The following is a 26,956-nucleotide window of genomic DNA, read 5'->3' on the forward strand; positions in this document are numbered from 1 at the left end:
ACTGCAGGAGGAAAGCTGAGTCCGTGAACGAATAAGCATCTCAGCACTAGCAGGGGTCTCCACATGGCTGCTCCAGCACCCAGGGCTGCATTGGGATAGGTCCATGTGGCTTCTCCTTGGGGATGTCTTATAGGAAGTCAATCGTGCAAGCTGAAGCAGGGAACTGCTAAGGCAGCTGCACCCTGGTGCGACCATCACAAAGCAAGAGACCCGAGAGCTAGAAAGGTGAAGCTCACCACCCATTTATCCCTCTGCCTTTCAATTAGCCCCACATGTGATTATCGGCCAGGTTGGCACAATTAACTAACTCAATGTTTTATTCTTTATTTCTTTAGATCATATACCCAATTAGAAGGATTACAGGATCATAAGGTATTTGCATTTGTTTAAAGGAAGCACCATACTGATTTTCATAGAGGTCATACAATTCGGCAGTCCCACTAGCAACATATGAGCATTCCCAGCTCTCCATACCCTCTCCAGCATTTATGATTCTTTATTAATTTTTTATTCATTCTTTATTAATTTTGCTAAGATAATTGGTGTGAAGTAGTAACTCATTGCTTTAATTTGCTGCTGATGAATACGAGCATTTCTTCTGATGGTTGTTGGCTGCCTGGATGTCATCTTTAGTAAATTGTCTATCCATGCCATGTGTCCCTTTTTTAATTGAGTTATTTGTATTTTTGTTATTAAGGTGTTGTAGTTTTCTAGTTTTTTGACATTAGTCCTTTATCTAATACAGTGGTTCTCAACCTTCCTAATGCCGCGACCCTTTCATACCGGTCCTCATGTTGGGGTGACCCCCCCTAACGATAAAATTATTTTCATTGCTACTTCATAATTATCATTTTGCTACTGTTATGAATCATCATGTAAATATCTGATATGCAGGATGTATTTTCACTGTTACAAATTGAACATAATTAAGCATAGTGATGAATCACAAAAACAATATGTAATTGTAGATTGTGAAATGTTTTCTAATGACAAATCAGTGAAATTTTGTCTTGAAGCATGGTGTAGCATGGGTAACAGTCTTGATGCCAGGTACCCGTATGTTGGCATATCTGCATGTGGGTGGACCCGCCTGGAGACAGATAGAGGAGCAGTGTCTTGGTTCCTAAAACCATCAGAAATCTGTATTTTCTGATGGTCTTAGGCCCCCTGTGAAAGTGTTCAACCCCCAAAGGGGTCGCAACCCACAGGTTGAGAACTGCTGATTATTGATTTTTTTTCCCCTATCTGTGGATTTCTTGTAATGAAGTCCTTTGATGTATATAAATGTTATATTTTGACAGTCTGTCCTTTATCTCCTATAGTGTGAATATTGTTCATTTGTGTGGTAGTGTATTTATGTCTTGTATTAGGGCCCTCAAGTTTGTCCCTGCTTTTTCATTGATGGTCTTCCTGGTGTTGGGATATAATTTTAGGTCTTTGAGTCCCTTTTTGTACATGGTGTCAGGTATGGGTCCTGTTTCATCTTTTGTAGGTGAAGATCCAATTTTTCCAGCACCATTTATTGAAAACACTATCTCTTCAACCACCTAAGGTGTTTGGGCCCTTTCTCAAAGATCAGATGTCTTTAGGTGCTTGGTTGTATTTCTGGGTTCCCAGTTGTAATCCATTGTTCTTCGTGTCTATTTCCTCTGGTGTATGAGCTGGTTGAGATTTTCTGTATCAGTCTGTGATAATTTAGATGAACAACGCATTCCTGGAAATTTATCCATTTCTTCTAGGTTTTTGAATTTGTTGGAATACAATTTTCATAAGATTGTGTGATTTTTAAAAATCTCATTTGGCTCTGTTATAATGTCACCAATTTCATAATTTTTTCCCATTCTTTTCATTTATTAGGTTTACCAGTGGTTTATAAATTTTGTTAATCTTTTCAAAGAACTAGCTTATTGTCTTGTTTTTCTCTATTGTTCTTTTATTTTCTGATTCATTTAGTTCTGCACTAATCTTTATTTTCTTCTAGTATCTGAGGGTTAGTTTGGCATGTCTTTTCATAGTTGTTGATGTGTTAAGGTGTTAAATTTAATACTTTCTGCCTTTTTGATGTGCAGTTATTGCTAAAACTGTCTCTGAGTACTGCTTTTTCCATGTCTCAAAGATTTGGTATGTTGTATTTTTGTTCTCACTTGTTTCATAAAATCTTTTGTGTTATTTCTTCAATTCCCAGGTGGATTTAAGTAGTTTTGTTCAATTCCCATGTATTTGAATTTGGGGCTATGTTAGACTGCATTCTCTAGAGAGATAAAACCATATTGCTGATAATTTAATATATTTATTTATAATTAGATATATAACACAAGAAATGAACTGTTAAATTATATACAGATAGATATATAATACAAGAAATGAACAGTTAAATTATAAAGCAGTACAAATGGCTCAGTGCAACTCACTCCCGTGAGAGAGAGTTGTGAGACACTAGCAGTCCTTCAAGTCTAGTCTGCTGCCAGGTCTTCCTCTATATATAGAGAGAGAGCTAGGCTATGTCAGCACAGCAGCCAATCACAAGGCAGGTCACCAACTGTCAGCCAGGTCACCAACCACCACTCCCCAGTTCCAGAGATGTCTTAAAGGGACCTCAACTTACAGCGACACAGTTCACAGGCTAGGCGTCCCACAGGTAGTGTAGCCTGTAAATTGAGGCACAGAACAAGCAAGGCAGCCACACACTGGTCCGATGATCAAAGAGTGAGAGACAAGAAAGGCAAAGCTCACCGAGCCATTTATCTCTCCGCCCTTCAGTTAATCCCACTTGTGTTTATCGGCCAGGCTGGCACAATAAACTATCTCAGGGGCATTGACTGTTCTATGGTTGATTTCTAATTTCATAGTATTGTGATCTGAACAGAACAGATTATAGTATCTCAATGTTTTTTAATTTATTGATGCTGCCTCCATTAAGGCCTAATTTCTTATCTATACTTACTGAGGAAAGGTTCACAAAGATGAATAACGTACATATAACCCTGTAGAAACTTGGAGACGTGAAAACAAAAGGGGAGGTGTGTAAAAATTAAATATTGCACATCTATTTTGTTCCAGGCACAGTTTAGCTGTAAGGGATACACAGAGATGGACAAGGCAGTACTTAGTCTCCAAAAGTTCCTGGTCTAGACTAGAGCTGCTCAAACTAGGTCTGAAGAATCCTTGCCAATTATTTGAGGACCAATATTTTTGCAAAACACTCAGACCAGTCTTTGAACCAAATTTTGAAGCACTGGGCTAGACAAACTCAAGTTGAAGATGCAGTGCAGTGAATTTCCTAGTATGGCTGTTACAATTATAGTCTTTCTCTCCCACATAGTGATTAGGTAGGATTATACAAATAAGGTGCTTATGGGCCACTAAGGCATTAGGTAACTTGCTGCTAAACCAAATTAAGTGCATGGAATTTGTGATGATTAAGAAGAGCATGTGTCAGTTTGGCTGGACCATGAATTAATGGTTTGACAATTCTGTAATGATATAGTCACCCTCCAGTGTATGGCCTGATATAATTATCCACTACTTTGCAATCTGCTCTTAATTATCCTCCATTTTGTGGTGTTATGAATCTCAGCCTCTTTGCCTATGGTCCCACTTGGGAATGAGTTGCCTTTTATATTAATGAGCTAGAATTAGTGAATCAAGATATATCTTGATTCATTCGCTTACTAGATGTGACTCAAGTTATCACCTTTACCATCTTTATTCATGCCACACACTTTTACCATCTTGCTTTCGAGGAGTTTCTGTAGCTAAAATATACAGTCTGTTTTTCTCTGGACTTTTTTGAAGCTTCCACATATACGAATCCCCTGGCAAAGTTCCCCTTCTTGCTCTGCATTCTGCATCCCACTTGTAATCCATCATCTGATCTCTGGCTCTTGACCCAGCGGCCAGCTTTAACAGCCTTAAAAACTGGCAACCCATTGTCTGACTTATTGCTGATTTGGGTTCAACAGCTCCTGCAACATGAGTTCGAGAAACAGAAAAACAAACCCTTAGATTTGGAACTTGCCAGCCTCTCCAATCATGTGGTCCATTTCCTTGACGGGTTGTGAGTTTTGTGCTTTGGAGAATTATGGAACCCAAAGACAGGAGGGAGAGTACTGAGGGGAGTCGTAGTTGAGGTTAGAGATGATGACATCGGACGTTGTTTAGGAAAGATGTAACCTCTCCCTGATAGGACCAGCTTCCTGGTGATCGTGACATTCATTCAGGCCAGAAAACCAACTGGCCTGTGTGCTTCAAAATGTCAAGAAAGACAAAGAAAAGGTTGAGGCACTTTCTCCCCACCCCCAAATTATAATAAAAAATACACAAAATACTCTGGTATGCAGTGTGTAATTTGAATTGGATGCAAGCCCAGAAAAAGTATATTAGTGAGATACATTGATAACAATTGAGGAAGTGAGGGGAAGGGTATATGAGGAATTTTTCTACTATTTGAATGTTTTCTGTATGTCTGAAATTACTTCAGTAGAAAAAAGTAAAAGTTCTAAACCTTTACAACTTTTACCGCTTTCCTTCTAATCTCTGGGGAAGGGGGACGTGGGGGCACAGAAATCATAGCTGGAGTGACAGCCACGCAAACCTTTTACACTATACAATCATCGTGGACTCTCTGCCAATGTGGTATCTCATTAAATTGTTCTTGAATTTTAATCGGAATGTTCCCTGTACATGACACAAATACTGTGTGTGTGTGTGTGCAGGTGTGTGTGTGTGTGTGTGTGTGTGTGTGTGTGTGTGTGTGTGTGTGTGCAGGTGTGTTCCATAGTAAAACCTCTGATGTTACATCTAAATGCCTGTAGACTCTTTATAGCATTGGTCGTTTCCTCTCAGTGTTGACTCGTGAAAAAAGACTGAAGTATTTTGCCACATGATTGCTGCTGGTCCTCCAAACTTGTGTGCCCATTAGAATCACCTGAAGAGCTTTTAAAAAACTCCAAGTAACATTCCAGACCAATTAGTAAATGACAATATGTGGAGATGGGGCCCAGGCATCAGCAATTTTTAGTGCTTGCAGTGATTCCAATATGTAGACAAGCTGGGAAAGGACTGATTTCCCCATCAGCGCTATTGCTGACGGCCCTGGAGCAGAGGCTGGGTGACCATCTCGCAGGGCCGCTGGGGAAGGGGTTTCTTCAGTAGATGGTCTCTGAGGCCCAATCTAACCCTGAGCTCTGAGTCTGCAACGCCAGTGTTTACAATTAGTTCATTCTTCAAATATTGTCACATTTGTTTCCCCCTAATAACAAATATTATAGTTTTTGATATCTTGTTTAATATAATTAAAAGTGAAACTATACAATGACTAGAATAATAATACTTTCCAACAAATATTGTCTTGGGAGAATTTCTACAACATATATTCAAAACACATTCAAATACAACGAAAATTGTATAAAGTGTGTCTGATTTCCTATCAAAATGTACATCCAATCATTTATCAGTAGTTTTAAAAACGGTACAAATATACAAATCAACAATAATTTAATCTAAATATTCTTGAGATTAGTTGAATTTCTTTTCAAAGTTTAAAACGGGATCCTTTCATCCACTGATTTATACAACATTATATTTTCAACTCAACAACCAAATGCAGAAAATCTCCAAACCACCCACCGCCATTAGTAACAAATAAGTATTTGAAATTCTTTAAAATGTAAAAGGTCTTTAAAATACCTGTCCTCCAAACTAAACTCGTTGCTGTCTGATCAATTCCAACCCCTGGGTGCTGAGAGAGTAAGGTTGCTCTGCAGGGTTTCCAGGGCTGTCACCTTTACTGAAAACTTCCTTCCAAGGATCTCTCCCCCAGAGGGAGGGTGGGGGTGGACTCCAACCACACGCCTTTTGATTAGCAGCCAAGCATTTAATAGCTGGGCCACCAGAGCTCCTTGACCTTAAAATAAAATCTATAAACCATTATAATTAAGGAGCTTTAAAAATATAACAGTGATAAAAATACAGATTATGCAGTACAGAATTCCTTCATTACACAAAAATAAAAAAAAATGATTTTTAAACATTTTCCTAAGATTTTCATTACACAAAAGACCCTGAATAGCAGAACTTGCTGACAGTCACAAATACAAGGGGGCTTCAGCGTTGCTGGGAAAATGGGATTAAAAGATAATGGGATTTTCCCATGAACTCTTTGAAGCTCCCTTATGTATTCTTATTTCATTTTATATATTCTTTCTAAAAGAGATCCTTCAATAAGAAATTATATAAATCGGTACACAGCATTTACCACACAGATACGACTTTTAAAGTTGTAAAGACTCACAACTTTCCTGGGTACTAAGACTCTGGACCAACAGTTTCACAGAAAGAGACGCCTTCACTGTACAGGGGTTCCCCCTGACTCCCACACTTTGGACTCCAGAGCGCTTCCAACCACCGGGCCTGTAACAGGGCAGACAGCAGTGCAGCCGGGCCAACCGGGCTGACGCCCACTGTTGTCAGTCTTCACATCAAGACGAAGCTGTCACTGTAACCTAGAACTTCTGGCTTCAGATTATTGTCCTCCAAAGAAAGTGTTTAGCTTGTTGTTGTTGTTTTAAATCATTTCATTGGGGGTGCTTACAGCTTTTAAAATATTCCATACATCAATTGTATCAAGCATATTTGTACATGTTGCCATCATCATTTCCAAAACATTTTCTACTTGAGTCCTTGGTACAAGCTCCTCTTTTTTCCCCTCCCACCCTCATGAATCCTTGATCAATTATATATTGTTATTTCGTATCTTACACTGTTGTCTCCCTTCACCTATTTAGCTTGTAAATAAATCTTTTTAGAAAATAACCACAGGGTTAATAAGGTTAATAACCTCTAGTCTTAATTGGTAATATCACTGACTCCCTTGGAAGAAAAAAATGCATTGCTTGTGATTGTAAGAGAAGGGGAATTTATTTATAATGCCTGATTATGAACCCATGAAGTTGATGGCTATCTTACTAAGGACAGACAGCAGACAGGGAAGCCACAGCATCCTGTATACCTCAAAGATGTCTCCAATAATTAGGGAGGTATATTAGAAATGTAGCCTAAGTCCCCAGAAAGTCAATCCAAAAGTGGGAAAATGCAAGAGTACATACAGATGAATAGACTTGATTAAATCAGATCATCTAGGCAAAAGTGATGAAGCAACAATAAACTGTTACATTTCTTTTCATCAGAAGTTACTGAATTCAGGTTCCTGGTTTCTCTGTACCAAGTAATTTCCCCTCTTTAATAGCCAACTTTTTTTTATCGTTTTATTAGGGGCTCATACAACTCTTATCACAATCCATATATACATCAATTGTGTAAAGCACATTTGTACATTCATTGCCATCATCATTCTCAAAACATTTTTCCTCCACTTAAGCCCGCGGTATCAGGTCCTCATTTTTTCCCTTCCCTCCCCGCTCCCTGCTCCCTCATGAGCCCTTGATAATTTATAAATTATTTTGTCATAGCTTGCCCTGTCCAACGTCTCCCTTCACCCACTTTTCTGTTGTCCATCCCCCAGGGAGGAGGTCACATGTAGATCCTTGTAATCGGTTCCCTCTTTCCAACCCACCCTCCCTCTACGCTCCCAGTATCGCCACTCACACCACTGGTCCTGTAGGGATCATCCGCCCTGGATTCCCTGTGTTTACAGTTCCTATCTGCACCAGTGTACATCCTCTGGTCTAGCCAGACTTGTACGGTAGAATTGGGATCATGATAGTGGGGGAGGAGGAAGCATTTGGAAACTAGAGAAAAGTTGTATTTTTCATCATTGCTACATCGCACCCTGACTGGCTCATCTCCTCCCTGAAACCCTTCTGTAAGGGGATCTCCAGTGGCCTACAAATGGGCTTTGGGTCTGCACCCTGCACCCCTCCCCCCTCATTCACTATGGTAAGATTTTTTTGTTCTGATGCTTGAACCTGATCCCTTGACACCACGTGATCGCACAGGCTGGTGTGCTTCTTCCATGTGGGCTTTAGCCAACTTTAAAATGAAAAATGTCTGCTAGGATGCACAATGTACAAGACATAAGCTTCTGTTTATTTTTTAAATTTTTATTAAGAGGGTACCACCAAAAAAAGTCAAAACCCTGAACAAGTGAGATTCCTCAAAGTCTGAATGCTATGCTATATATAACCAGGCAATCGCACCATGAGCTTGTTAACTCTGTCAAAAGGTAAGGGGAGTCAGTGCCCTACCCATGAGTTGAAAGAAAAATTTCCTTTAGGGTTAAAAGCAATCTTCATAATGCTTAGAAAACCCTCCAGGAGGGTAAGGGGAAGGTGGGGGGAGGGGGAACCGATCACAACGATCTATACATAACCCCCTCCCAGGGGAAATGGACAACAGAAAAGTGGGTGAAGGGAGACATTAGTCAGTGTAAGACATGAAAAAATAATATTTTATAAATTAGCAAGGGTTCATGAGGGAGGGAAAGAAGGAAGGAGAGGAAGGGGAAAAAATGAGGAGCTGATACCAAGGGCTCAAATAGAAAGAAAATGTTTTGAGAATGATGATGGCAACAAATGTGCAAATGTGCTTGACACAGTGGATGGATATGTGGATTGTGATAACAGCGTACGAGCCCCCCGTAAAATGAGTACAAGAAACAAAAGAAGAGAAAAAGAAAACCCTCCGTGAATGATTAGTTCTCACTCTAAAAACACGGACTTTTTGGCAAAGGTGGATTTCTTTTCCCAAGATAAACCTTGACTCTCAATAAAACGTACCATGAACACCAAAGAGAATAAAATTATGTGCATATCAAGAGAAATAAAAACTGTATTCAGAGTGAGAACTGAGATTTAGTCAGAATAAACGATGAAAATTCTATAAGACATTATCAAGGCTACAGAACACAAAGGAATCCCTAAGCAAAGATTACAGAATTTTATAATGTGTTTCACAAAAATGTTTCAATATGATAAAAAAATGTTTAAAACATTAAAAGACATGGCAAATGTTTTAAAAAGAAAATTATCAATAAGGCATGCTAGTCTAACAAGCACATATTTAGAAAGTAGAAACACCAAAAACCAAAAAGGGTAAAATTCAAGTCAGTTTAACAAAATTTAATAGTGGAAAGCAAAACATGTATAGTGACATAATTATGACACTGAGACAGAATGGCAGGGGCTGTTTATGTATTTCACACTCCTTAAACAGGGAATCCAAAGTGGGAGTGGGAATTTAATTAAAGGACACAGTTAAATGAAAATGAACATTTAAGATGGGCAAAAATATGGAACATACAAAATGTGATTCATGAGAGCAGGCAAAGAAAACCAGATGAAATCATTTTTTTTTTTTTAAACATCATTTTACTGGGGGCTCGGACAACTCTTATCACAATCCATCCATCCATCCATCGTGTCAAGCACATTTGTACATTTGTTGCCATCATCATTCTCAAGACATTTGCTTTCTACTTGAGCCATTGGTATCAGTCCCTCATTTTCCCCCTCCCTCCCTGTTCCGCTCTCCCTGAAATCGTATTTCTTTACTCACCTGGAAACCCCCAGAGAAGTCATTAACTTTAAAATCAAGTGGAACCTAAAAATTCTCTATTTTAAAAAGTTCCATGAAGTAATAAGATTATAAAGATCATAAAATAGATATTTTAATAACTTAATTGTGAGATATATATTCATAATATGGGGAGCCTTGGGAAATACACTTATTTATTAGGGGTAAAACAAAAGGAGGTAGGTATGATTACACAGCAAAAGTGAAATCTGTTCTTTGTAGCAGATTGTAAACAAAATGAAATTTATTTCACAGGGATGCAAACCTTTGAGGGCTACAAGCAAGCAGGTACCGTGTGTCCATAGAGGATGAGTGATACCACCTGCAAGTAAAACATCTGCTACAAGCTCTGCAGGGAAAGTTGTGGAGTGTACACTCATCTATAGATAATATTTTAAAGTCTAAATTACGAAGATTAAATCAAAGGCTTCCCTGGTTTAGTTTGGTTTGGGTTTTGTCTTCAACCAAGAAACAGTTTGGCTGTGCTGGAAACCAAATAGCTAAATTCTTCAATTTGGTGGCTTCACCGTTTGCTGCTGCATGCTCTAATTCTGCTCTTGGATTTGCTAGGGTACATGTGCTAGTTCATAACTACTTATTTTAAAAAAGAAAAATGTTTAAATGGGGCAAGGAAATCCTAATTGTTTATTTAATGAAAAAAGGAAAAAACAAGAAAAGATTTGGTTTCCTTCAAATGCAACATAAAAATAAAATTATTGTATAGGGAAATGAGGCGATATAAATTATTGCAAAGGATGACTGTAAGTTATTTTAGTTATCACAGTTATCAACTTATATGCTTACAAATAGGTAATAACTGGAATTCTGTTGAAGAACATAGTTGCTGTGCTGTATATTTAATAGATTGACAAATGATCATCGATTGGATCAGCATTGGAATAAAACTGTATGTAGCCTAGGAAAATACTATGAATTGACTTCGAGATCAGAAGGAAAAGATCAAAAAGTTATATGAACATTTTAGGAAAGGGGGCAAAATCATGTACGAACAGGTATTTATCCTAAGGTTGGCCTCTTCTGGCCAGAATTTGCCGCAGCTTACTAAATTATGTTAAGAGATGCTTAAGCTGTACTGTCTCTCTAGCTGTAGCTTTAAAATGCAACTTCCATAATTGGCCCGGAAAGTTCATTGGTATTCTTTGCAAGCTTTTAGCAACAGTGTGATGTGTGACCAAACACCTCAATGTGAATGGTTTTTCATGAAGTCTTTAGCAACAGCAGTTCCTGTGTTCCAAAGCTACACACTGGAATAATACTGACTTGTCATTTAATTTCACATAAGTATATGCTGATCACGAATAGTCTCACTGTTGTGTATTTGATTTTTCTCTCTTGTATAATTTTATTTGAATAACCATGAACAGTTTTAAGTGTTGTCTTTCCTGTCCAAATTTGCATGGCCTCTGTGTTCACTGGGAAATATGTCTTACATGAAAATTATTTTCCGAATTACTTCCTTAGGCAGGAAGAATTCCTGTGTCGAAGGAAGGAATGGCATATATACATAGTCTCTGCAAATCTGAAAACGCTCCACTTCGTAACAGCAAATGCAAAGATCACACTGATTTTCAGCATCGAAAACCAAGGGATATACGTAACACTTATGGTGATCTCTTCATTGTCTCCAGTTTTGCTTTCTCCTCAGGAACAAAGGGTAGTCTCTGGTAGACAATGGAGTTTTTACAATCTGTGACTGGAGACTACTTCTACCCTGTGATTTCAGATGCTTGTGTTAGAGTGAGGTCTGAGTGTAGTGCTAGGCTGCCATCCTGAATCTAGGATCTGCCCATCTTGTGACATGTGCACCCCCATTCCCTCCCCTTCCTATTGCTTGTATATCCCTAGATTGTGGCCCCTCATTGCTGTATAACCTATAGTGCAACCCCTTCCTATGACATATGTCATAGGGGGCTAGCACGCCCCCCAAAGATATATAAGCCTGGGTTAGCAATAAAGAACTCTCTCTCGGCAATTCCCATCCTCTCTCCCCAGGTCCTCACTCCCCTGTTCCCTTTCCCTTGTCCTCCTTCCCCTCCCCCTTTCTCCTACCCTCCCGTCTCCCATCTTCATGTGGATCACCTAGCAGGGCTGAGGTGAGCATGCTACCATGAAATGTGTCTGACTCCATTATTTCAATCTCTCTTACTTTCTATGACTTTATTATCATCTTTACATATGTTAACCTTACAATTGTTAACCTTTACATATGTTAACCTTACTATCAAATCAGCGATTAGTTGTGGGGGCTGGCCTTTCCCCCACAGTGTCTCTTTCCTCCTCTTCAGTGACAGAAATGTTTATGCCCAGGATGTTCCTCAGTGCTAGTGAGGGGAACTGTGAAAATGGAATTGCTTCAGACTTCCTCAAAAGATTATGGGAGGGCACTCTGCCCAAGGCCCTGTGGAACACCGTTGTACACCAACGACACCACAGGGCTGCCCTGAGTTGGAAGTGACTGAACAGCAATTGGTTTGGGTTTAGGTGTTGGTTTGGGGTCTGCCTAGTTGCCCCGCTGCTCTGCCAAATTCCACTTCCTGTCCCTCTGGTTCTAAGACCTCAGTGCAGTGTGGGAGAGGACATGATCTCGACCCTTTATTAAAGAAATTATACCTATAGTTAATGAAATGTACATTGAAAATCCCAATAAGGAAATAGGTTCCTTCACAAAATCTCTAAGAATGAGAACAGTATATTGACTATTCCAGATTTGCTTTCTATGAAAATCTAATATCTGAATCTCTACCACCCCACCCCACCCCATCCTTTCTCTTGGGCTGAAGAGTACTGAAAAGGAATAATTTGAACGTATGTTTGTAAATGTGTATGAAAAACAAACCAGGGATTTAGTCTTAATAAAGGCAGCCTTTCTGTTCTTAATCTTTAACCTTTATATTCTCATCCTCTCTGCACTCTTATTTTAGGTGTTACTGCATGCTGTGTTGTAAAAATTTTAAGTGAAATTATATTTCAAATGAAAAAAAGGCACTGTGTTAGACAGGGTACTCTAGAGAGATAAAACCAGATTGCTGATAATTATATATATATATATTTATAAAGATAGATATATATAACACAAGAAATGAACTGTTAAATTATAAACAGACAGATAGATATATAATACAAGAAATGAACAGTTAAATTATAAAGCAGTACAAATGGTTCAGTGCAACTCAGTCCTGTGAGAGTTGTGAGACACTGGCAGTCCTTCAAGTCTTGAGGGCCGCCCGGTAGTCCTCTGTAGAGAGAGCGAGCTAGGCTATCCCAGCACAGGCAGCAAAACAGCAAGGCAGGTCACCAACTGTCAATCCCCAGCTCCAGAGATGTAAATTTCAATCATGTGGTCTTAAAGGAACTTCAACTTACAGCGACACAGTCCACAGGCTAGGTGTCCCACAGGTAATGTAGCCTGTAAATTGAGGCACAGAACAAGCAAGGCAGTCGCACACTGGTCCGATGATCAAAGAGTGAGAGACAAGAAAGGCGAGGCTCACTGAGCCATTTATCTCTCTGCCTCTCAATTAATCCCACTTGTGTTTATCGGCCAGGCTGGCACAATAAACTATCTCAGGCACTGAGTTAAAAAAACAACAACTTATACAGTTTTCCCAATTACATCACTCACAAGGAACAACAACAACAAAAAAAGCAATGTTTGTAAATTCCTGGCTACAACTTATTCTCCCAATACCAATAAAAACAATGAACTTAAAAATTATTAACTCAAGGCACCGGTGGTTAAGGATGAAGGTGGGCTTCTCTAGCAGGTTCTTCTGGGGATAAAAATCTTGCATGGAAACGATGAAGCTTGTCATTTAGCTCTGGCTCTTTTTCTATTTCTTCTTGATTGTACTGCACAGCTATAAAACAAAAATTAAAATTCATGCAATAACCAGAACCAGGTTTGTCAAAATTGATATGAAAAACAGATTGCATTCTCCCTGTTTTACTGGCTATTCATCTTTTTTTAAAAAAAACATTATTATTATTATTATCACAAAAATTAAATTTTCATTTTTATTTTTTCCTCATGTGGAAAACTAATTTGCATTTAGATCTACAGTAATACAAGTCTGTTTGACCAATCTGAAAAGCAAGACTGCTGCAGACACACCTCGAGTCTAAAGCACTGTAGAGTCAACAGCATGTGTCAGAGGATTCTGCAATACTACTTCTCATTCACAATTCTCTTTAAGTGAGAGTTACATATTCCAGAGGAACATTATCTATAAAAATCTACTTCTATTTTAATTATATATACTTAAATATACTACACTTACATGCTTCCTACTTATTCAGAGATAAAACAAAACTCCAAGTTATGGAAGACTTTCTAAGGAAGTAGGAAGTACAATGGTATAATGAAACCTAAGGCCAATATTTTCTAGTAGATCTATAGAGAATGTTATTAGCAATATTCTCAGAAATAATACACACTCACAAATGCCTAGTACTCATAAGAACTAGAATTCCTTAAGTCCATACATCATTTTAGGCTAATCATTCTTTTTTGAATAACATAAATCATAATAATTGGCTGTACACCTACATTAATATCCATCTATTATCTCCACCTGCCAAAAAAGCTTTTCAAGAAAGTACTCTAAATTCTTCTCCAAGCACTTTGTGAGTGAACACCAACCCATCATTTTAAAACTAGGAGAAATTATGTTTTATCAGTTTCTGGCCGAGGACAACTATCATCAACAAAAGGATGTACCAGCCAATTGTCTATGTTTGCTTCAATTAGACAGTGGAGAAATTTTCCCCCATCTCTAAAGAAATGTAGCATTATTATCATAATGAGTGTTACGCTAGGTTTTTGTTGTTGTTTTAGTTTTTATGTAAGCTTTAAGTAAACATAATTTTTTGAGTTTTTGGAACTATAATTTAAAGGTATAATGAAACATAAGATTTAGGAATAAATCTGAAGTATGTCTGGATGACTATGCAGATTATTTTTAAGATTAAAAGAAACAAAATTATGTTGTGTTATGATAAACTAGTTCTCTCAACAGCTTTCTACATACATTTCCATACTATGGATGTGGGAAAGCCGACACTCTATTTCCCAACTGCCCTTGTAGCTAGGTTTCCAGGTAGGACTGGTCCCACTCATCAGAGGCACTCACTTGAGACTCTTGCTCACAATCGAATTATATGAGGAGAGAGGCAGGACATGACGTATCCAATTTTGCTGGCCCAAAGTTGGCAGATGTGCTGTGGTTCTGGAGCTCGTAATTGTTCAGGGCATCTTTCTGATCAGGAGGGTGGTTAGGGGGGCAGCTTCTTAATTGTTCCAGAAGCAGCAGCTCCTCTGGCGGTCCATTCCTGTGATGTGGTTCCTAGAAGCAAGCTCAGCCTAGGTTCTGTTTCTTCAGCCCTCTCAAAGATCCTGTGAGATTTCTATACCTTTTAATAAATCTTTTTCTGTTTAATACCTAAAATTATTTCACTGCCTATAGCAATAATCTTTTGACCAAATAAAGTACAAAGCATATGAAAGAACTGTAAATGCAGGGTTGGCTTGGCTGAGCAGGCAGGCCTTTGGATAGTGAAATCTCATGTCACCTGGAATTAAAATGTTGAAGGACATGGTGGCAGGGAGTCAGACTACTAGCATGTGCAGGCTGGCTACTGTCTTGTACAGCAATGTCCTACAGAGAGATGGGACTCAGGACAAGTTAGCGAGCCCACAGATCTGCAAAGGGATCTATATGAAGTCCTAAATTTGAAAGTGAAAAAGACAACTGCTTCCGTACTTCACACTAACACAGGTTTTCTTTCATTACGCTTAGAGAAAACAGACTTAGCAGCTTCCTCAACTTTTTTTCAAGAACTTTCCCTTTTTTTGTAAAGCAATAGGAGCCATCCTAAGGGAACAGATTAGACTGTGGCCATCCCATGCAAGCCTATAGTTTAACACGATCCCAAGTAAGTACCATTTATTGAAGACTCTAGGGATAAGAAAGCAAAGAAGCTGGCAAGTAAAAAATGAGATTCTTCAGTGTTGCAACTGTTTTTGGCAAGATCATGGGTACTGATGGAAATGACTGAAGAAAACAGAGGGAAGCTTACTAAGTTTTCAGGAAGCCAGTTTGTCAAAAGGCACAGTGGCAATGCCACATCTGACTTTCAACATTGACTGTCAACTTTAAAATCACCCCTAAGCCCTCAAACACACACAAACAGGAAGAACTCTAAAAGTCACCCGAGCCCTCAAACACATACAAACAGAAAGTGAATCGCTAAAGCAGGGCAGTTTCCAAGAAGGGCAGACTTCTCAGTGAAAATTGATTAAGAAAAGTTAAACGTTTTACAACTTCCTCTAGGGCAAAGCCAGGGGCCCCTGAGAACATTAGACCAGGGTGTTCTTCCCAGAAAGTTGAATCGAGCAATGTATTATGGGTAAACGGAGGGTCCTGGTTACTTTTATCAAGCAGTAGTTATGGTAATTCCTGTGAGTCAGTGATAGCGATACTTCTCATTCTTCCCTTTTCTAAATGGTAGGTTTTATTGTAGGTGTCCTACACTTAAACCACCACTGCATATAAGTCGTTCTTGATACAAATACATTGCCTTTTAATTTGCAGATGGCCAGAACCCACGGAAACATTCTAACAAAATGGAGGCAACTACACTCAGCGATCATGGTCTTTGAATGACATGCAGTAATGACTTGGATTTAGGAGTTTGGGGGCGGGGTGGGGGAGGCTGTAGAATGAATATTTTCTGTGTTTCAAAAGAATGTATCTGAAGATTTAGATAGCTAGCAAGGCTGGTTGGGGTTAAAACTAAAGCTTGTCAAACATTCCTTTTCCCTTTCATGCTCAACTGCTAACCCAAAGGCTGGCGATCTGCACTCACCCCGCAGCTCTGAGGGAGAAAGAGCTAGCAACCTGCTTCCATAAAAATTACAAGCAGGAAAACCCTATGGGACAACTCTACCGTGTCACATCAGGTGACTATGAGTCAAAATAGCCCCTTACAGCATCTAACAACTCCTAGCTAGACTGATAGACCTAAGGATATCCCCTGCGTTTGGGTGTGACCATGTGACTCAGTTCTGGCCAATGAGATTTAAGTTCAAGTGTTACATCGTTCTGAGAAATTGCCTACAGGATGCTATTTCAACGGGGAAAGTGCCTTTTATTGCCCTCCCCACTACCTTGGGTAGCCACTTTGGACTGTGAGGTACTTTGAGGATTAAAAACCTGCATTGAGGAAAGCAAAGCAGAACAGCTAGGAATCTGGATAATATTTAGTTCCAGATTTTTTTATATAATGGAGGGAAAATTATTTTGCTTAAGCTACTGTTATCTTTGGGTTTTATATGTAATTAAACCTAATCTTTAATAATAAAGTATAAAGCAAAAATATGAATAAAACATTACCTCAAGTAATAGTAAAAGTCATTCGGTTGAAGGCTTTATAGATAATTAAGTATGTTGAACTTAGGAAAAAGTTACCATGAATAATGGAAATTACTATAGCCTCCTTAGGAGAAGAACTGTTCATATAAAATTAGCCTTCTTAAAGGCAGAAATCTCACTCGCTGCCACTGGGTTGATTGTGACTCTACAGGACAGAGTAGAACTGTCCCTGTGGGTCCCAAGGCTATCCGTCTCTGTGGGAGCAGTTCCTCTCATCTGTCTCCTGAGCACCTCATGGATTCAAGCTGCCACCTTTCTTGTTAGCAACCCAGCACTGTGCCCCCAAGGCCCCCAAGTGACACAAATGTACCCATAAAAGAGCAGCTATCTTCATGACTTAAGTGACACCAATCTATCTGAAAAGCAATCGCAAGAGATTTCCACTTAAATACTTATTGATAGCTTTATTCAATTATGCCCTTAAAACTATCTCTCTCTCTGCCATCAAGTTGATTCCAAGTCATAGCAACCCTATATAGGGTTTCAGAGCTATACATTTTTGAGGGAACAGATAGCTCATCATTCTCCTGTAGAGGGGCGCGTGGGCTTGAACCGCCAATCTTGTAGTCAGGAATCCAATGCTTCCCCGACAGCACCAGCAGGGCTGTCAAATCAGGGCAGCAGAGCAAAGAAAAGGGCAAAAGGTATGAAAGTGAAAGCAGATGCTGGGTCGTTTCCCACCGTGTTGGCGGATTTCACGTCTTACGTATCCATGCCCAAGAAATACAGCCTTATGTAAAAGTTATCTTCTTTATTTATTCCAAATATATTTTAAGATATTTGTTGAGCAGAGTAAAAGAAAGGGTAGTGAAAAGATGGAACAGATGCTGTGTTACCGGCGGTCCTCCAGGCCGTGGTGGATTTCGGACTTTACACGTCTGCATCAAAAAAAATACGCTCTCATTTTAGAGGTATCCTCTTTTCTGCATGTTCTCTTATGTAGAAGTACACTGGATATTTATTTTTTAATATGCTCAGCAATCAAAGGTTATAATTTTTTTTAAATATTCTTTGGTAAGGCCAATACAATTGATTACAAAGAATTACGAATAATGTTGAAATAAACTTTCTGCCATAAATATGGTTACTCAAATTTTATAGCATTTGAAATATGCTGATATATAAATATTTTAGAGGTGTTTTCATTTATCTGTAATATAAGTCAACTAACATATGAAAAGTAACAAATTTTAATTATTAGAAATTGTATTTGTAGCAAATGTGAGTTTCCATTTATTCAATTATTTATGTGCTTAGAAAAACAAAAAAACAAAATTACATACGTGGCTGAAATTTCAATTCTCCTGTTGGCCCTGAAGGAGAAATTCCTTGTTGTAACTTTTTTTGTTCCATCTGCTGTACAGCCTAGAGAGTAGAAAAAACAAAACCTTAAAAATAAGTACTTGTAAGACTTTTGACCAGGGGTCCTCAAACTTTTTAAACAGGGGCCAGTTCACTGTCCCTCAGACCGGTTGGAGGGCCGGACTATAGTTTTTAAAAAAACTATGAAAAAATTCCTATGCACACTGCACATATCTTATTTTGAAGTAAAAAAACAAATGGGGCAAAAACACCCGGCGGGAGGGATAAATGTCCTTGGTGGGCCGCATGTGGCCCGCAGGCCGTAGTTTGAGGACCCCTGCTTTTGACAATGCACAAGAAACAAACTGAAAATAGTTTTCCAAAAAGAAAATGCTCAAATTCTAAAACATTTCATTTAATATTTTAGGTAGCAGTTCAAAACAATATAGATACTTAAATCCTATAGCTGATAATACTTCAAAATGCTGTCACAAAGATATCAGCTTTCAGTGAAGCACATGAAGTAGTTTTTAGCGTCACATAAAACACTACCTGATGATACTCCATCTTTTGAGCCTGCAGTTGGTCATGCTGACGTTGGAGCTCCTCCTTTTGTTGATGAAGCTCATCTGCCCTCTTCTTCAGCTCATCTTCTTGTAAAGAGATATGATTTTCATATTCTTTCAGTTCTTCCTCTGTGAAGAACTGTTGTTGATCCAATGTCTAAAAGGAACAAAAGAGAGAGAAAATAATCCTAGAAATATAACAACAAAGTATGATTTCACTTTAAAATTCCAGGAAGAACCAAGATTCCACATAGAATGGCTAATTCCAGGGGTGAGTCAAAGAAAGATGAGAGAGGCCTTGAAGATATTATTATGCTAGAAATTAAGGAAGTCTTGAAAGAATGGTGGGGGGCATTTCAGAGGGATATATAAGTGAAGAAATGTTCATGAGCCAAATTTGGAGTAATTTGAATATTAAAACATGTAAGTAATGAAAATAAAGATCAGAGTCTATTGAATAAAATAAGCCATGGGCCCACGTTGGTATAATGGGTTTAGGTTGGTATAATTGGTATAGGTAGGTAAGTACATAGTTAGATCCACAACCAAACTCACTGCCATTAATGCTCACAGCAACTCCCTGTGTGTTTCTGGGACTGTAACTGTTCACAGGAGTAGAAAGCCCAGTCTTTCTCCTGAAGAGCTATTGTTGGCTTTCAACTGACAACCATGTGGATCACAGCCCAAATCCTAACTACCACACCACCAGGGCTCTCACATGTAGATAGACAGATAGATGGGAGGATGGATGGATGAATGGAGAGAGGGGATGGGAGAGGAGAGAGGAAGGGATGGGATGGGAGAATTTCTCCTTACAATAGAAAGTCAACTCATGAATGTCAAAGCAATGACCAAATTAGAAAATTGCCATTTGTTAATTTTCATAAAAATAATTAATCAAAACTATCAATCATGCTGAAATCATCAATCTAAGCTAAATTTAGTTGATAATGAAAACTCTAATATTTTATTGTTGGAAATATAAATCAAGACACCACTTATAAAAACTCTTTTGCAAAGTATATCAACATCATTAATACCAACATCATTGGCCTTGGTAATTCTACATTGAAAACTTATCCTATGCAATAAACCTAAATATATCAAAAACTACATTAAAATATGTTTATTGAAGCATTTTAAAATAAGAATAAAAGACTGGAGATAAAGGTCTAACTTTGAGAGAACAGTTCAGTAACCTCCATAGTTATTAAAATAATGCTTTCACATATTATGTGGAAATACATTTGACAGAATGTTGAGTGAATCAAAGGAGCTGACTTTTGGTTCTGGAAGTATGGTACATTAGATAAAGTACTTTTTTAGGAACAAAAAGTAAAATATTAAGCTTACAGTAGGGAGACCGGGCAGACATCTCTTTGACTATATGATCAATGCTAACATCACCAATCATGAGAATAATAGACCTTGATAGCACATAGACCCTGATAAAATGTTCTGAGAAGAACACAGCATCACCTCAGTGGTATTCAGCTAAAGATAGGTGTCAAGAGAAAACATCAGACAAACTCAAATTGAGGAGCGTTCTTTAAAATAACTGGTCAGTACTTTTCAAAAGGGATGTCTTCAAAAGGACCATAAGCTACTCAGAAAGACGCGAGCACCGTCTCAGATTAAAGGAAGCTAAAGAAGCCCCTGATTGCTAACCTAAAAGGTTAGAGAGTCACGTTCTTCCAAAGGCACCATGAAAGAAAGGTCTGGTGATCAACTTTTGAAAAATTACACACCAAAATCCCTACTCTGACAATCAAGGAGCCAAAGTTGACTTAATAGCAATGGGTAAAAAAGACATGATAACAGAATTTAATGGAGGATCAATCATGTATTTTCTTTTGCCCTAAAAGACTTTTTTTTTTTGCGTGTGTGTGTGTGTGTGTGACAAAATGCCAGTAAAATCTGAAAATAGTATTGTTTCAGTTTTTATTTCTCGATATTCATAATTTCCTATAGTTATGGAAGATAAATCCTTGTTTGTATAGGAAATATACACTAAAGTATTTAGCATTCAAACAGCATCACATGCTACTTACTCATAAACAGTTAAAAACTGTATCGTTTATACATACCCAATCCCAAAAACTGTGGAAAATTGAATTAAAAGACAATGGAATGTCTCTATGAATGTTTTTGGGGGAAAATAATGAATATTTTGAAGCCCCTTCATATGTAGACAGACAGCCATGCAGAGAAGGGAAGATGGAAGAAAAACATAAAAGAAATGTAGTAAAATGGGAAATCTAGGTTTAAAGTATTCAGAATGCAACTTCTTGTAAATCTGAGATCATTTAAATTTTTTTACAAATTATAATTAAGTATTAATCTCCTAAGCACTAAAGGAAATCTATAAAGTGGCTTCTAAAAGTTTATGGAATTTTCCCATGAATTTTTTTTTAAGTCTCCTCATCTATTCAAATTAGCTTAGTATTCTTCTTTACCAAAATCCAGAAGTATTTCAAATGACTGACTAAAATACAGAAGAAAAATAGGTGGATTTCCTTGATCTCAAACTAGGGCAATTGTTCCAGTTCACCCAAGTACTGTCCTGGTGTTAGCACTGTAAAGCTCACATCCCAGAAACCCTTTCTCTCATTCACTATCACAGAGTCAATTCTGACTCACAGTGACCCTCAATGACTGGGGAGAACTGGCTCTGTGCGTTGCCATGACAGTAACTCTTCATGGGAGTAGAAAGCCCCATCTTTCTTCCATGGAGTGGCTGGTGTTTTTGAATAGCTGACCTTACAGTTAGCAGCCCAACACATAACCACTACACCACCAGGGCTCCTGCAGAAACCCCCTAGTGTAGGGTGAACAAGAATCGCCAGTCATCTTATCTCAAACTATTTTCTCAATCATGAAAAAGCTAATTAAATATTAATCTTTTTATTTTGTTTTTTGTGTTAAAAAAGGCCATATTCAATTAGTACTGCTCAACTATTTGTTTGCAGTTGTATATGCACTTAAGTTATATATAATTGGCTATGTTAAAAATTGGTTTACCTTTCTGGAGCAATCTGTTAAGATAAATTGGGAAAGTTAGAAATATATATACTGTATTCATTTAACATGAGAATAGTTCTATTTCTGGGAACTAACCTAAGGAAAATCATCATAGATTGTTCAGAACATATGAAAAAATAGATGCTCATCACAGTACTATGTATTTATAGTATAAAATTAGGATTGACCCAAATGTCCAAATTTGGAGGAATGGTTGTAGTCAATTTTAAAATCTTATTTTTGAATAATGCCATTAGAAAATGTTCATGAACTACTGTTAAAATTTAAAAGCACATACAAAGTCATCTATACAAAATGGTGACATTTAAAATATGAGTATATATGCAAATTAAAAACTAAAACCAGAATTAAAAGTTTTAACTTTAATTTATTCTTTAAATGTATCTGTTATTTCTAATCTTCAATACAAAATATTATTTAATACTGAGAAAAAGGTATAATTTTTAAGAGGAACTCTAATTATATACAAATATACTATGATTACAAAATAATTTCATTAAAGCAAGTTCATTGCTTTATATCAACATTTTGTACAAAAAGGCAACACTATAAGGCTAAATCAGAATCTATTACTATAAAATCGTAGAAGTCTTCACTAGAAAAAATATCAAAATGTGAGGCTATTGTCTCTTGACATGTCCTCCATCTAGATCTGTACAATTCTACTGCTGGTGTTTCTGTACCCCTTCCCAAATAATTCTCCATCCTTTGATTTATAACATATCAAAATGGAAGTTTTGGTATCCTCGAGACTAAGACAAGTGTGCTTAAGGAAAAAATTAGAAGTCACTTGTAAGGAAACAAACTATGCAATTTATTATTTCAATTTGGAAACGTGTAATTTATACATATAGCATAAAATGAGTTACCTATCTAGCATATAACTTGCTTGCAGTCATCCATGGATTCAGAAACAAACATGCTTTGTCTGGAATAGCTGTGCAAACCCCAGTAGCAATACTTGTTTACTACGCCTCATATTCAGTATCAGTAAGGTAGCACTTGCACCGAGACAGAGCTCAGAGACAGGAAGAGAAGAAGAAATGACAAACTGACACAGGAAACCAAGGGAGTAAATGAAACGAGTGCTGTTACATTGTGGGGATTGTTCATACCCCTGATTAATGGTATATAACAAAATGTGTATCAATTATTGAATGGAAAATTGACTTGCTCTATAAATTTTGACCCAAATCACAACAAAAGTTAAAAAGAAAGGGGAGTGGGGGCCATTAGTAAGAGTATACATGAAAGCATAATGTAAATAGAAATTTAAAAGAAGAATATATTAATATAGAATATACCGATGAACCCTACAAGAACAACACATGTAAGGTAGGCTCTATTACCTCCCAGCTATCTGGCTCCAAGAATTCCTTTTTTTCTGTAGCTTTCAAAAATTCTTCCAGGGTCACCAATCGATCTTTGTTAGCATCAACCTGATTAAAGAAACTGTCTTTTAATATATATTACTACATATAGCCATTGAAAGCAGCCTAAGTATTCATAGGCCCTGAGGGGGTACAATTTATAACATTCAATATTATAATAAAATCAGAAGGTAAATATCTTTCCCATCTATATAACTCATATTTGGAAATAGTAATACCTGATATCTCAAAAAGGTCTCTAGATGGCTAAAATGGTTTACATTTGATTATTAATCTAAAGATTGATGGTTCAAACCAAATCAGCAGCCCCATAAAAGCCCAATCTACTTCGGTAAAAACTGCTGTTAGCTCACGTGAATTCTGACGTTATTACACTCGAACCCACTGTAGCAAACACTGGGTAAATCCATCTCATTGAGGTGCTTGCTTTTTGTCACGGATCCTCTACTTGACCAGGCACGGTGTCCTTTTCCAGGGATTGGTCTCTACTGATAACATAACCAAAGTATGTGAGAGGAAGTCTGGCCATTCTCCCTTCTCAGGAGAATTCTGGATGCACTTCTTCAGACACAGGGTTATTTGTCCTCTGGCAGTCCTGGCACATCCATGATTCTCCAGGCCTCCTTACTCACATCCAGCTGCCTCCTGCATATGAGTGAGTGAAAATACCATGGTTTGATCTGGTGCGCGTTAGCCTTCAGAGTGGAGTCTTTGCTCTTGGACACGTAAATGAAGCATGTGCAGCAGACTTACCCAGTGCAGTAAGTCATTTGATTTCCTGGCTCCTACTTCCATGAGTGTTGACTGTAGAGTCAAGGAAAATGGAATCCTTCACAATTTCAATCTATTCTCCATTTATTCTGGTGTTGTCTATTGATCCAGTTGTGAGGATTTTTGTTTCTTTATATTGGCTTGCAATCCATACTGAAGGCTGCAGTCTGATTTTCATCCAGTGTTTCAAGTTCTCCTCACTTTCAGCAAGCAAGGTTATGCAGTTGTGTATTATGAGTTAATAAGTCTTCTTCCAATCCTGACACTGCTTTCTTCTTCATATAGTTCAGTTTCTTGGATTATTTCTCAGCACACAGAATGAATACGTATGAAAGGATACTACTCAACACCTTTTCTGATTTTAAGCAAGCGAGTATTCCGTTCCTCTATTCTAACGATTGCCTCTTGACCTATGTACAGGTTCTGCATGAGCATAATTAAGTGTTCTGGAATTCCTGTTCTTTGCAATGTTATGATCCACACAATTAAATACCTTTGCACAGTTAATTAAACATCTTTCTGGTATTCTCTGCTTTCAGCCATCATCGATCGGGTGTCAGCAATGATATCTTGTTCCATATCCTCTTCAAAATCTAGCTTGAATTTCTGGCAGCTCCCTCTCAATGAACTGCAACTGTTTTTGAGTTGTCTTCATGAAATTTTACTTTCATGTGATGACATTGCTTTGATAATTTCTACATTCTGTGGGGTGCCATTCTTTGTGATGGATATAAATATGGATCTCGTCTAGTTGGTCTCCCAACTTTCTTGGCATAGGCTAGTAAGTGCTTCTGTTGCTTTATCAGTTTGTTACACATTTTGATTGATATTATGTCAATTCCTGCAACCATGTTTTTCACCAGTTTCTTCAGTGAAGCTTGAACTTCTTCCTGCAGTAATATTGGTTCTTGAGCATACACGATCTCTTGAAATGGTCGAACACCAAGCAGTTTTTTGTTGGTGGTGGCTTGTTCTGTTTAGGTACAGTGATCAGTGTCACCGTACCAAAAATAATTGTCTATAAAGATTACAACCAAAAAACCCTATGGAGCAGTTCTACTCTATAGCACTGGTTGTCATGGCTCAGAATTAATTCAACAGCAGTAGGTTGTTTCTAATTTAATACCCACAGATCACCATGTCTGAGCCTGCTGATCTGACTGGTTAGGATGATATTGTAGTTTCTTCTCTCATCACACACCAAAAAAAAAAAAAGGCAAACTCACTGTCACCGAGTTGATGCCAACTCATAGTAACCTTACTGGACAGGGAAGAATTGTCCTCATGGGTTCTGTAACATGGGAGACTGTAACTCTTTACAGGAGTAAAAAGCCCCATCTTTCCCCCACGGAATGGCTAGTGGTTTTGAACTGCTGACCTTGCAGATCACAGCCTAATCTGTAACTACTATGCCATCGGGGTTCCTTCTCTCAACACACCACATACTTAAACAAAAACCAAACTAACCAAAAAAGACTGTTTTATCCAAAAATAAGAGAGCTTAAATTAGAATTCTCTGTTTATTTTTCCTTAAAAACAATTGACTAAATCAAAACTAAGGTTGAAAAGCTCTACACAGCCTCATCAATGGATCTTGTGGTCTGTGGCAAATTCAGATACAAAGGCGAGCTCTGGACTAGACAAATAAATTCATTTGGTACTTGGGCTGCTAGCACTCAACAGGGATCCCGATTCAACACTAAGAGCTCAAATATCAAATGGAAAGTCACTGAAGCAAAACAAGTGGACTCTAGTTATCTTGTATTTGAGATCTGACCACATTTTTTGGTTTGCGAAAGTGAGGCAGGAGGGCTACAGAGAGAGACAATCAACCCTTAAGGTTCATATAATATGAACAAGACAAAGATTTGTTGTCATAATCCATTGTCATGGATGGTGTTTTCTGTAGCAGAAACTAACACAAACTTTTTTTTATCATTTTATTAGGGGCTCATACAACTCTTATCACAATCCACACATACATCAATTGTGTCAAGCACGTTTGTACATATGTTCCCAACATCATTCTCAAAACACCTGCTTTCTACTTGAGCCTTTGGTATCAGCTCCTCATTTTTCCCTTCCCTCCCCAGTCCGCCCTCCCCCCTGAACCCTTGATAATTTATAAATTATTATTATTTTGTCCTATCTTACACAATCCGGCGTCTCCCTCACCCACTTCTCCGCTGTCCGTCCCCCAGGGAGGAGGATATATGTAGACCTTATAATCTGTTCCCCCTTTCTCCCTCACCTTCACTCCACCCTCCTGATATCGCCACTCTCACCACTGGTCCTGAGGAGCTCATCAGTCCTGGATTCCCTGTATTTCCAGTTCCTATCTGTGCCAGTAACACAAACTTTTTAAGCATGAAATATATTCTCCATCTCTAAAAGAATGTCTTACAGCTGACATGCATTATTTTAATTTAAAAATATTTTAAAGTAGTTATAAATTATTTAATTTATGCTAAAGGAATCTATTGAATAGTCTGAATCAAAACTGCAAAATCTAATTTTATATATTTTATATTTGTATATATTTTGTATCTTATGACAAGGCTTATTGCAAGAATTTGAATACCCAACAGTATATAATTAAACTTTTTAAACATACCTCATTCATTACATGTTCCCTCATTCTAAGCCGTTCTTCTTCCATTTCTATCATATCATCCTCTTCATTTTTGGGGTCATATACTTTTTCCAACTAAAAAGAAAAAAATCAAACCAGCTTAAGGGAGGGGAAAGGAAATAGAAGGGAAAAATAGGATATGACAAAATAACAATTTATAAACTATCAAGGGCTCATGAGGGAGGGAGGGGAAAAATGAGGACCTAATGCCGGGGGTTTAAGTGGAGAGGAAATGTTTTGAGAATGATGAGGGCAATGAATGTACAAATG

General features: G+C 37.9%; 1 protein-coding gene across 5 annotated transcripts in view; it reads right to left on the bottom strand.

The window, feature by feature from the left end:
• Positions 1–12,917: 12,917 nt before the first annotated feature.
• Positions 12,918–26,956, bottom strand: part of NUCB2 (nucleobindin 2) — a 46,567-nt gene continuing 32,528 nt past the window's right edge. For 2 of the 5 annotated variants that reach the window (XM_045290832.1, XM_045290834.1), the window contains 5 exons: positions 26,669–26,761; positions 23,242–23,331; positions 18,837–19,007; positions 18,266–18,347; positions 13,072–13,409 (listed from right to left, as the gene is read on the bottom strand). In XM_045290832.1, the coding sequence (XP_045146767.1) occupies positions 13,288–13,409; positions 18,266–18,347; positions 18,837–19,007; positions 23,242–23,331; positions 26,669–26,761 (558 nt within the window). In that variant the 3' untranslated portion in view covers positions 13,072–13,287. Of the gene's footprint in view, positions 12,959–13,071; positions 13,410–17,718; positions 17,861–18,257; positions 18,348–18,836; positions 19,008–23,241; positions 23,332–26,668; positions 26,762–26,956 lie in introns of those variants that run through there. The other 3 variants (XM_045290833.1, XM_004711573.3, XM_045290835.1) reach the window with 3 other exon arrangements.

Source organism: Echinops telfairi, unplaced genomic scaffold, assembly GCF_000313985.2.
Source record: "Echinops telfairi isolate 266 unplaced genomic scaffold, ASM31398v2 ScPeMD7_60;HRSCAF=208, whole genome shotgun sequence".
NCBI classification, from domain to species: Eukaryota; Metazoa; Chordata; class Mammalia; order Afrosoricida; family Tenrecidae; genus Echinops; species Echinops telfairi.